Consider the following 12,516-nt stretch of genomic DNA (forward strand, 5'->3'; position numbering starts at 1 on the left):
CCACCGGTTCCCCTTTATCCACAGCACGTTACTTCCTCAAAGAACTATAATAAGTTGGTTAAACATGATTTCCCTTTCACAAAACCATGTTGACTCTGCCTGATGACCTTGATCTGCTGTCCTTATGTGACTCCAGACCCACAGCAATGTGGCTGACTCTTAACTGCCCTCTAAAGAGGCTTAGCAAATTTTTCAGTTGTATTGGTGCAGGCAGCTCACCATCACCTTCTCAAGGGCAATAAATGTCCACCTTGCCACTGATGTCCACACTCTGTGAATGAATTAAAAGAAAAATACAGCCAAATTTGCACACAGCAAAATCCCACAGAAAGCAATGTGATAATAACCAGGTATTCTGTTTGTAGCGATGTTGGTTAAGGGATAAATATTTGTCAGCACATCAGGCAGAACCCTGTGGCTGATACCTCCCACAGTACTACACTGTGAGTGATAGCCTGGATTTCAGGCTCAAATCATTCAACTGGGATTTGAACCCACAACCTTCTAACCCAGAGGCAAGAGTACAACTAACTGAGCCAATCGTGGAGGTCCCAAACTCCTTCAAAGTTTCAACAAGCTCCAGCAAATGAACAGACAAATATCTCACTAGCTGGTTCTGTGAAACCACGACACAAAATACAAGAAGAAGTCATTCTTCCATTGGGAATCTAATTCTAAAATTAGCAGGAAAACAGATTCTTTAGAAATGAATTATGAATCAAAAGAAAAACAAGCAATCTTCCTGTCCCACTCCCATCCCACAAACCTACTGGACCAATAATAATATGGGCAGATGATTGCAGCCCAGGACAACATGTTCAATACTTCTGCACATAACATAGTTTAGTCAGGAGGATGAATTAGCCTTTTATTCAATTGGTCAACAGTTATTTTGGACAAGTAGCAGCCATGACTCAGTAGGTAGTACGTGTGCCTGTAAATCAGAAGGTTGTGGGTTCAAATTCGACTCCACAGAATCAATCTGTAATCCAGGTTGACAATTCTGCTGTGACCAGGTGAGGAGGGTCAAATGGCCCCTCTCCTTGTTTGACCGCAACAGGTTTTTTTGTTTGGAAAGGATATACTTCAATGAGCACTTAACTGTTTACAATCATAAAAAAGCCAATAGGACAGGTTTTCTTGAGTTTAACAAAGAAAGAGGTTAGCTTTATTATACTTAAACTGATCTAAGTAAAATAATAAAATACACACCAACTTCTGCACACACACACACAAACACATACACACACGCAGATTACAGGATGGGGAAGGATAGGTTGGTCACATTAAAGTCCATAAAAGTGAAAATGAAATCATAGTCTGTAGGTTGGTGACTCGGCTGGCTTCAGGCTGAATCTAGTAGTCTTACTGCTTTCACTTGGTGGTCTTCTGCTTCAGTATTGAGATGGTTTAAAACTGCGATAGGTGATCTATCTGTTCTTCTGGAGACACAGCTGTGGAGCTGATTCTTTCTTTAAAATCTCTGTCTGCTGCACGTGGAGAGAGAGTCAAACAATAGCAGTCAGGGCCCAAAAGCTTGCAGGTTGGTTGGAGAGAGAAAGGGAGAGGGAGGAACTCTCTCAGGAATCTGAGTTGCTTGCCCCAGTTCTGCTGAGAGAACATGCTTAATATAAACAAAGTGTTGGTTTGTCATGTGACCACCCTCTCCAACTGACCAGTACTTCAAATATGATCATGTATTCCAATTGTAACTTGGTTAAGTCAGGCCTGGAAATTCTCCCTCTTAGCCAGGGTCCCATTTTTCACGTGATTAGGGCCGATGGTTTGTATCCACTCAGGTGAGTATCTGAATATTGTGCTAATGGAATAGGAAAAATAGTTCATTCACGTTCCTCTGAGGTAATTGTCTTTGATGGGTTTTTTGCAGACATGCCGTCTCCATCTCAATGGGCGTTGGAATGTGCAATGTACAGTAATGCAAATTAAGTAGCAATCTTGGCTGTGTGTTCAAGTTACTTTGGTCTGTGCTTTAAAAAGTCTGCTTCTTTTTCCGTCTTGGGAGAAGGTTCCCCACTGGTCTGTTAAGTGCCTGCTCAGAAACAGGTCACACAAGGGACTCACTAGCTCTCCAGCAGTGGCCGATACCCCCGCTGCCTCCACAAGATTCCACCCAAAAAATGTTCAGTTCATTATTGCAAATAATAAACATTACTGAGTGGAAATATATCTTATTAAATCAATGCCCTCTCTGCTCTCAGTGTCAGCCACAGCTCAGTTAGTAATGCTCTTACCTCAGCTTCTGAATCATGTGGGATGGAATTTTCAGGCTCCATTGGCATTGGGCATCATGGTGGGGCATGAGCGGACAATATGGCAGGAAGGCCAAAAATTGGCTTCACACTGTCATGAAACCAGTTTGCGATCATTTGCTCCACCTGTCAATGGCGGGCCGCATTTCCTACCGCTGCACGGCGGGAACATAGTTTTAATACATCTGCATCTCATTATAAGCCCTGCTTGCTGGAATCATCCCCCCCATGCTGGATCATTAGGGAATGTCAGCATGTCACAACTGTACATAAGCAACACGCACCCGGGACTTCGGTGTTTGTTTGCCTACCCTGCTTTGGGCAGCACTCGTGGTCATCAGCGCCAGGCTTCATAGGCAGCACCACATCACTTTTAGGGGGGCTCACAGGCAAGTCTCTACCTACCAGACCAGCCATAAGGTGGAGGCGGCTATTCAACGGCTGCAGGGCTAGAGGAAGGCGGAGAAATGGCCTCAGGCAAAGGAAGAGACTGCAGGACGAGGGCTGTACTAGGGAAGAGGGGCATCCCAGGGTGTGTGTGGACATGTTGATCTGTGCAAGTGGCCTCAAGATGGTGAGGGCTGAGGAGGCAGTCTCCAGAGGAGATGAGGCCAGATGGAGACGTAAGGGTATGTGAGAGTGAGTGATGATGTCCCTTGAGCTGGCAGTGATTGAGATGCCAGTGAATGTGTGATGGCCTTGTGAGTGTGTGAGTTTAGAGTGATGAGATGGTTGTCTTACCCTGGCAGCATGGATGAGATCATTCATCCTTTTTCTGCACTGGATATCTGACCTCTTGTGTGCAGTATTGACATTGGCCACTTGGCCATCACCTCCCAAGCTGGAGTGGTAAGAGCAATGGGCCTCCTGCGGCCAGAGAGGAGGTAGAGGACATCGTAGTGGGCCTCCACGGTGTCCAGAAGACGTCTCAGTGATGTGTCACTGAATCGGGGGACTACACTCTTCTCGCCTTTTGGGGCCACGTCTTCACCGGTGCCCTCCTGGGCTGCAAGCATTGAGGAGTGTGCACACAGCTACAGTTTAAGTATGGCGCCCTGCGTGAGGAAGCGGCGAGGTAATGGCATGGTGGGCAAATCAGAGGCCGCCCACCAGTGAGATGCCGTGTTTCCTGTGCCTGCGTAATTAATGAGGCGGGAATGGGACGATACGACGCGAAAAGCTGCCATTGCGGCCAGCGGGTAAAACGTCCTTTTTCCCGGCCGCTTACTGCACTTAGTGCAAATCTGGGACGATTCTGCCTGAGGTTCTAAGTTTAAGACCTACTCCAGTGGTTGAGCACAAAAGTCAAGGTTAAGACTCCAGTGCGGTGTTGCAGTGCTGCAGTGTTGGAAGTGCCATCGTTCAGATGAGATGTTAAACCAAGGTCCATCTGCTTGTTCAGGTGGATGTGAAAGTTCTATGGCACTCTTTTGAAGAAGTGCAGGAAAGTTATCCCCAGTATCCTGCCCAATATTTATCCCTCAACCTACATTATTTAAAACAGATTACCTGATCATTATGTCATTGCTGTTTGTGGGAGCATACTGTGTGCAAATTGGCTGCTGCACTTCCTACATCACTACAGTAATTACACTTCAAAAGTATTTCATTCTCTATGGGGGGGGGTCCTAATGCTGTGAAAGGTGCTATGTAAATGAAAGGTCTTCCTTTCTTTTTTAAATATTTTATGTTTCATGTAAAAATATCAGCAACATCTTAACCGGTACTAAAACATAAATGATGTAATCTACTCTGTGACCCTTTCTTTCTGAAAATGTGATTCCTCTACCAAACTCTGAGCATGCAGGTAAAAAAGAGTTACAATGGAACAATAAGCACCTACATTCTTTCACCTTTATCGTGCACGCTTCCCTGCAAGTTTTTACAGGTATGTGAAACAGTTCGACAAAATGAATAAAAGGAAATAGCAGCTGCAGTGACATCATCAGAAAAGAATTGATCTGAATTTTCTCCCAACATGTTATTTCATGTCCAGCCTTCATTAAAGTCACGCCCTGGAATTTGGCCGTATATTGCAAGTTCGTTATGAGTGGAGACTTGCTGCTTTTCAAGCTTATTGTCAGGTTTGCTGATGCAGTCCAGCGCTGTGACTGCAACTTGTTATCAGAATCTAAATCTGGCACAATGTGGAGCCCTGGCAGGTGGGGACGGCAGGAGCAGGGGAGGAAAGGAATGGAGGAGGGGGGAAGGAATGGAGGAGGGGGGAAGGAAGGAGGAGGGGGGGAAGGAGAGGGTGGCAATAGGGGAGGAATGGCAGTATAGGAGGTGGTTACTACTCGTACACTAAATGACAGGGAGCAAGGGGAAGGGAAGGGAAGGAGGAGGCAGTGAGGGAGGTGAGAATATATAGGATGCAGCTACCATTCGAACACTAAACAAGTCACTTCTCTGTCAGACAGATCCCTACAAACACGGCACAGTGGATCCTTTTTGGCATGTAGAACATCTGACTCATAAGTTCATTCATCTGGTAAACAGTGTCCTGTTGGAAAAAAGACACACACATACAAACAAACAAACACACATACACACGCACTCAATCACTCACTCAGATTTGGCACAAAGAACAAAAGAAGAGGTGGCAGATTGGGCTGGTGCCATACCTATTGAAGTCATTCGGCCGGGAAGGCCGCTCAATGTGGCGGACATGGCAGGTTTGAGGTGGCTGGGTCCCGTGCTCGTTTTCAAGGAGGGAATCTGGGGGGAGGTTGGCGATGCGGGCGATTTTGTGGGGTCGAGCGTTTTCGGCTTGGCTGAGAGGTTCAATGGCTGTGTCACTTCGTCCTTAAAACAACAACAGAAACATAAAACCCCACACAGTGAGTAAGGCAGAAACAGCCGGAGCTCATCGCAAAGAGTGCAAGTATTTATTAAATGCCGCGGTTCATGGCTCCAAAAACCAATAAACAAGAGGATTTGGCAGTCTTCTTCATAAATACTCATTTTGCCACTATCAGTGCACATAATGAGAATCAAAGAGGTACATTCAGTTGCAAAAACATGCTTTATAAATTAATCAGGCTGCTGATATCATCCCGTTGATGAAATAATTGCATCAAATTAAGATAGGACGTTCACATGACAGGATGGCTGAATCAGATAATGTTCGTCTTGCAGCTGCGCCCACACACTCCTGGACTGATTAATAAGACAACAATTAGTTCATGAGGGCACGGGGTGGAGGTGGGGGGGCTTTGACTCAAAACAACATTTTGTTCTTACACAGACACTGTGCTGCTGCCTCGTGAATTTGCAGGAACATGGATAAGAGGAGTAGACCCATCAGTCCCTTGAGCCTTTTCCGCTGTTCAATTAGATCATGGCTGATCTGTATCTTAACCCCGTTCAGCCACCTCGGTCTGTAAGCCTTAATAACCCTTGCCTAACAAAAACCTATCAATCTCCATTTTGAAATTTTCAATCAAACCACATGCCCCGCTCCCCACCCCCAACATTTTAACATCCTTTACCACACGTAGTCCAGGAGAGAAACAACACATTCCTCCAAATATCGGCTTCTCTAATTTTCTCTATGGAATATGATTTTAAATGTTAGATCAAGTGGCAGCCTTCCAGCAGGGAAGCTGCCTTCAGAAGGACATGGGGGTGACGAGGCCCTTGCATGTTCTTGCAGATGGGCTATAGGTCACTCATGTCAAATTGGTGTCTTTGTGATGAGGGTCATAGGGTGGGCCCGCAGGGTCACCTGCATGTCAGATCAGAAGCTTTAGGCCTTAAATCATTTCCAATGTCTCTCAGCACCTAGAGAAAAGAAACAGACAACTATAGCTGCCCCCCACAACCTCAGATCCATAAGATTTGCTGATATAGCCTAAAACTTATCCATTCCTGGCAACATTGACATCTTTGAGTGAATCTGCGGTAATTGTTAAAATTCTACAATGTTCAAAAGAGACTATGCTTGAAGCACAAGGACAACAGATTCCACTTTTGTATGTTAATCACCAGATCTCTTTGTCATATGGGGCCTATGTATTGGAAATCTAGAATTCGCTCCCACAAAAGCCTGTGGCTTCTGGGCAATTAGTTTTTTCAAGATTGAGATTAATAGATTTTTGTTCAGTAAGAATATTCGTGGATTTTAGAAGTAATGTCAGTAAATGGAGTTGAGGTACAGATCAGCCATGATCTAATGAATGGTGGAGCAGACTCAAAGGGTTGAATGGACTCTCCTGTTCCTAAGACCTTAACAGTAGTAGTAATGGTGGACTCCTCATTATTTGAGTATGTCCAAGCTGTAAGCAATTTTGAAGGTCATACTTTACAGTTAAACCTTTGCTAAGGAATTTAACTATAGTGGAGGAAGGGTGGATGCTGCTGCCTCCACTTTCTTGGCTGCTTTTGCATGACCCCAGAGGCAAGGAGAATTCAAGACGTCTAGGTAGCTTGGCAGCTGCATCACTATGGGGCAAAGCTATGAGGCAGGTCCTAAAAACTACTCAGCCAATACAGGGATTGAACCTGCACTATTGGCATTATTCTGCACTACACTTTTAGCCAACTAAGCTCACGGCCAACCCCCTTGAAGACCTTGATATTCTATGCCTGTAGCCTTCTCCAGTCCTACTACTCTAAGAGAACAACTCTCCAGTTCTGACCTCTTACGTAACCCTGATTTTCATTGTTCCGCCACTGGGGACAGTACCTTCAGCTGCCTAGGCTGTAAACTTTGAAATTCGCTCCCTAAGAGGTTCGCGAGAATGGTTCCAGGGATGAGAAATGTCAGTTATGGAGATAGATTGGAGAAGTTGGGACGTTTTTCCTTGGGGAAAAGAAGGCTGAGAGGAGATTTGATAGCGGCTTTCAAAATCATGAGGGGTCTGGACAGAGTAGATTGGGAGAAACTGTTCCCACTTGTGAAAAAATCGAGAGTGAAGAGGGCACAGATTTAAAGTAATTGGCAAAAGAAGCAAAAGCAAAATAAGGAAAAATCTTTTCACACAGCAAGTGGTTAGCGTCTGGAATGCACTGCCTGAGAGTGTGGTGGAGACAGGTTCAATCAAAGCATTCAAGAAGGAATTAGGTGATTATTTGAAAAGAAACAATATGCAGAGTTATGGGGTGAAGGCAAGAGAATGGGAATAGGTGAAATGCTCATTTGGAGAGCCGATGCAGACATGATGGGCCAAATGGTCTCCTTCTGCGCTGTAATAATGCTGTGAATTTGGTAATTCTGCAAACCTCTCCACCTCTCTTCTTTAAGATGCTCCTCAATATCTACCTCATTGCCCTAGCTTTTGGTCACCTGCCCTAATATCTCCTTATGTGTCTTGCTGTCAAATGTTGTTTAATAATTCCCCTTTGAAGTGCCTTGAGGTGTTTTATCATATTAAAGATTCTGCATAAATGTAAGTTTTTGTTGTTGTTCTCTATTACATAGATAGACATATTTCAAGAACTTTTAACAATATTCTATACATATTTTATCTCTCTAGATAAAAATCAATGGAGCACAGCATGTATCTCATCTACTGTCAATCTTCAAATTATATTTTCTTCTCGATTGAAACTGAACTCTGCCCTGCTTTCAGCAGGGATGCACAGTGGAATCAATTTTTAGCATCAGAGTTTACTCATGCTGACAAATTTTCAAGCTCCCTCAAAAGCTGCAAAAACAACGAGTTCTACATTTCTTTATCTACAAAGAGTGCTCCCAACTTATGATTTTAATATACTTTTACAGAAAAACAGGGCTCATCGGCGTTGAAACATATAAGAAATTAACATAACGGAAGAGGGACTACAACAATGTGCTCCCCGTGGGCAATGCATGTGATGGAGTAGTCGATTTGATCATATCGCAGTACCTGATGTCAGGAGTTCCCAATCTTGGCTGTGCTGTCTGGGAGGAATCTGTAGACATGTCAGCCAGGCTTGCCTTTCAACATGTGTTGGTAACAGATTCAACAGCAACAACCACAAACTTGCACTTGTATAACACGAATACAGCAAAACTTCCAAAGCTTCACAGGAGATTCCATTAGACAGCAACTGACAACCAGCCAAAGAAGGAGACATGAGGTCAGGTGACCAAACACTAGGTCAAGGAGGTTGGTTTTAAAGATTGCCTTAAAGGATAGAGGGGTGGAGGGACAATAAGGTTAGGGAGAGAATTCCAGAGCTCAGGCCAAAGATGATTGGAAGCCCAGCCAGCTGTGCTGGAGTGAAGAATATGGGGAGTGCAGAAAGGTCAGATTTGGAGGAAGGTGGAGCAGGGCTTGAGGAGGTGAGAGGGACAGGGGAGGGGCAAGGAGAGATTTGCACATGATTTTAAAATTGAGATATTGGTGGACTGGAAGTCAATGTAGGTCAGCGAGCTCAGGGCTGATGGTTAAACAAGACTTGTGCAAGTTGGCAACAGAATTTTGGTTAACAGCCTTGACAGAGGCCTTGGAACAAACAGTGTGTCTGCCCTCTTACAAATAATGTCTGTGTGAAACTGGTGTGGGTGAGGAAATGTAAAGGAGACAGGTAATATTAATAAACATTACAATATATGGGAGACAAGGAGAAAAAGATGGACCATCCTGAGTCCTTGGGAGAATCCTTGATCCCTTCACATCTGGTACCAAAGCTTGAACCTATTTCTGGCTGATGACCCACTCTTGAGAGTCCAAAATCAAACGTGAGGTCAGGGAAGTCTGAACATGGTAACTAGTGTGTATGTACTTACAGCAAAACAAAAGGCTCATTTGTCAGTCTTGTCAGTTATAGCTCGGTGGGTATCAGTGACTCTCGCCTCTGAGTCAGAGGGTTCAAGTCCCACGCCAATGAGAGCAGGCATCTAATCTGATACACTAGTCCAGTACTGAAGAAGTGCTGCAGTGTCAGGGGTGTCATCTTGTGGAGAAGATTAAATTGAGGCCCAGCCTGATGTCCTGGCCGTTATTAGTCCCTCAAGCAATATCACTTAACTGATTCCCTGGTTGTTATCATATTGCGGTTTGTGGGATCTTGCTGTGTGAAGATTGGCTGCCGTGTTTTTTTATATTGCAAAAATATAAGTACAAGTATTCACCCTTATTGCACAAAACGAATTAGCAGTCTTGTTCAGAGGGATCTTTGGTGTGGGGAGAGGTGGGGTGGCGGGGGAGTGGGGGGGGTGGTGGGTGGTTGTTGGGGAAGGAATTTCCTAAACAGTACATGGGAGGGTAGCTTTAAAATAAAGAAAAAAACTTGAATTTATGTTGCACCTTCACAGCCTCAAGGCATCCCAAAGTGCTTTACGGCCAGTGAAGTACACTTGAGGTGTAGTTGCTGTTCTAATCTGGAAAACGCAATAGCTCACAGCAAGATCCCACAAACAAACAGCAGTGTGGTGACCGGCGTCAAGTGATGAGCTACAGACACAATGGGCAGCTCAGAGAGAGCATTACAGCACACAGTTCAACAATCTCTGCTGTAAATGACCTGTGAGTCAGAGACCGACAGCAAAAGCAACAGGTAAAAAAATATTTAGTTTTCCCAGCAACAGCATTCCTCACACAAAAATAAATAAATAAATACAAAAGATAACGATGCAAGAGCACTTAGATAGCTACAGACACATCCGTTCGAGGGGTCAAAGGTTGCTATGTACAAAGTACAATAAATATTTTAATAGGAGGATAGTTCTAGACTGAAAATTATTACTGGAGCTTGTAGTCAGCGACCTTGCTGGGAAGGTGATATCCAGATTATCTCGACAATAGTCAAAGTACAATGTCAATGCTCAGTCACGTTGTTAAGCAGAACAACAGAATGAACTTCTTATCTGATTTGATGCATGGACATTGCCCGCTTCTGTTCATCTGTCAATAGAGCAACAGTGGCTCAGAATACCATAGCCAATCCAGGGTCTGAGTAAGGTTCACACCCAACCTGCTGAATTACTGTTAATGGACCGGGTGAGTTAGTGACAGAAATGAGCGGTGGGGGGGCAGAAATAGACAAAGAAATAAATAAATAACCCACATGGACTGCAACGGTTCAAGAAGACGACTCACTACCACCTTCTCAAGTGCAATTAAGGGTGGGCAACAAATGCTGGCCTGGCCGGTGACGCCCACATCCTGTGAAATAACATAAAATAAATCCTAAATTTTGTGCTGTTGCCATGCAGCTGAGCTTTGAACATCTGGAGGGAGGAAGGGTTTGTACCTCTGGTCCACATGTATTGATGACAATGTAAACAGTTTTCCCACCTTGCTATCTCTAGCACAACAATGGGGGTAAGTTTATTCTGAAGGACCCATCAGGGAAGTGATGGGATTGAAGTGGCTGCCCATTTTACACTCCACCCCATTTTAGCTTCCATTGTCTTTTAAGGGAAAGCAAAATTGGGTGAGGTGTAAATCAGTCAGCCATGCTGATTTTGGCAGATCTCTGCCTGGCAGGTTAGGTTACAATTATCTCTGATAAGTATGTTCTAAAAGATACATTAATGATTTCAATGGAAAGTGATCAGAGGAGGTCCCTCTCCAACACATAATTACCAAAATTAATCTTTGCCCAATGTGCTCTTACCTCAAAGACCAGACAACAGGCTAAAGCTATTCAAAGCTAAATATTGACAATATTCTTTGTTGATGCAACTCAGATTTCTCTTAAAGAGCTCCATTTTTAAAATTTTGATGATAACAAATTCTAAAATGCTGGACCTTTCCTGGACTCTGCAAAGAAAACAGAGACGGCATTTATACAGCACTTTTCATGTCCGCTGTGTGTCCCATGTGGCCTCGCTACCAATGACTTACTTTTAATGTGCAATCACCATTGCTGCATGGGCAAACATGAAAGTCAACTTCTGTACAGCAAGGTCCTAAAAACAGCACAGGAATTGAGTGACCCGTTAATCTGTTTGGCCGGTGATGGATGAAGAATGGATGTTAGCCAGGAGAATTCCCTGCTCCCCTTTCAATCGTGCCATGGGATCTTTTATACATTCACCAAAAGAGGCAGGAGGAACCTCAGTTTAATATCTCTCAGAAAAATAAAGACATTTATGTTTATGTTGCCAATAAAAGCAAGAAGCTTTCATTTTTAGAAGCATTCCCACTGAGGTTATTCCTCTCAGCCCCCACCCCACAGATTTTGAATAAAATTCATCCCTGTAGCCTGAAAAGGAATAGGTCAAAATTCAAATCACAAGTCTATATCGATTCTGAACAAACGGAATTATATGCAAGTCAATATAAGTTGGAAGATGATAACAGTACCTTGCTTTTGGGTGGAGGGGTGTTTCTGCTTTTCTCTGTCTGGATGTTGTTGGGTGAGAGAGTGTTGCTCAGGCTGGCCTGCGACATGCCATGTAACTTGGCTCCAGGAGACACCTGCATCGCAGCAAGTTGGGCTGCATACAACTGCTGTAATGGAGCAATGGATATCATTTATAAATACACGCATTCCTTGCCACAGTTGGTGTTAACCCTGCAATTTTGCATTGACCGGGATGGCTTCATTGTGGGTCCTGCATTGTCCACTTCACATTGCTTGTACCAAGAAGTTTAGAAGAATGAGAGGTGATCTTATTGCAACATATAAGATACGGATAGGGTAGATACCAGGGGGATGTTTCCACTTGTGGGAGAGGTTAGACCAGGGGTTATAGTTTAAGAGGAGGTCCTACCATTTAAGATGGAGATGAGGGAAAAAAAAATCTCTCAAAGTGTCGTCAGTATGTGGAATTCTCTTTCCCAGACAGTAATCGAGGCTGGGTCATTGAATTTATTCATGGTAGAGTTAAATAGATTTTTGATATTCGAGGGAGTCAAGCGTTATGGAGGGCAGAGGCCAAATGGAGTTGAGACCATAACCAGATCAGTCATGATTTTATTGAATGGCAGAGCAGGCTTGAAGGGCTGAATGGCCTACTCCTGCTCCTGAATCCTATGTTCCTAGGCAAGTAAGGCAATTACTCAGATATTCAAAGTCAAAGGCAGGTAACTGATGAGTTGAAAACCGATGTAAGATCAGGCGTCAAAAGCAACTTTCTTTACTACGTTAGGGCTCAAACCACAGAAGCATTTTACTTCCGTTTTACAGCACTTGAAATTTCAAGTTATTTTGCAGAGACTTTTGCACAATTGGATTTTTACCAACACCTTCACCTCACTGCGGCAGGGCTAGCCATTATCTATTCTCTGTGTTATCAGCTGGCAGATAGGGTGCAAAAGGGCCTGCATTCATATAGCATCTTTTTTAACCTCTGCAAAAGCCAAAGTGA

The 12,516-nt window shown here is 43.9% G+C and overlaps 1 protein-coding gene across 11 annotated transcripts in view; it reads right to left on the reverse strand.

Moving 5' to 3' along the window:
- sox5 (SRY-box transcription factor 5) overlaps positions 1–12,516 on the reverse strand; it is a 322,851-nt gene that overhangs the window by 62,135 nt on the left and 248,200 nt on the right. For all 11 annotated transcript variants that reach the window (XM_078553632.1, XM_078553638.1, XM_078553630.1 and 8 more), the window contains 2 exons: positions 11,510–11,656; positions 4,895–5,075 (listed from right to left, as the gene is read on the reverse strand). In XM_078553632.1, coding sequence (XP_078409758.1) covers positions 4,895–5,075; positions 11,510–11,656 — 328 coding nt within the window. The remainder of the gene's footprint in view (positions 1–4,894; positions 5,076–11,509; positions 11,657–12,516) is intronic.

This window comes from Cetorhinus maximus, chromosome 12 (assembly GCF_964194155.1).
Source record: "Cetorhinus maximus chromosome 12, sCetMax3.hap1.1, whole genome shotgun sequence".
Lineage (NCBI taxonomy): Eukaryota > Metazoa > Chordata > Chondrichthyes > Lamniformes > Cetorhinidae > Cetorhinus > Cetorhinus maximus.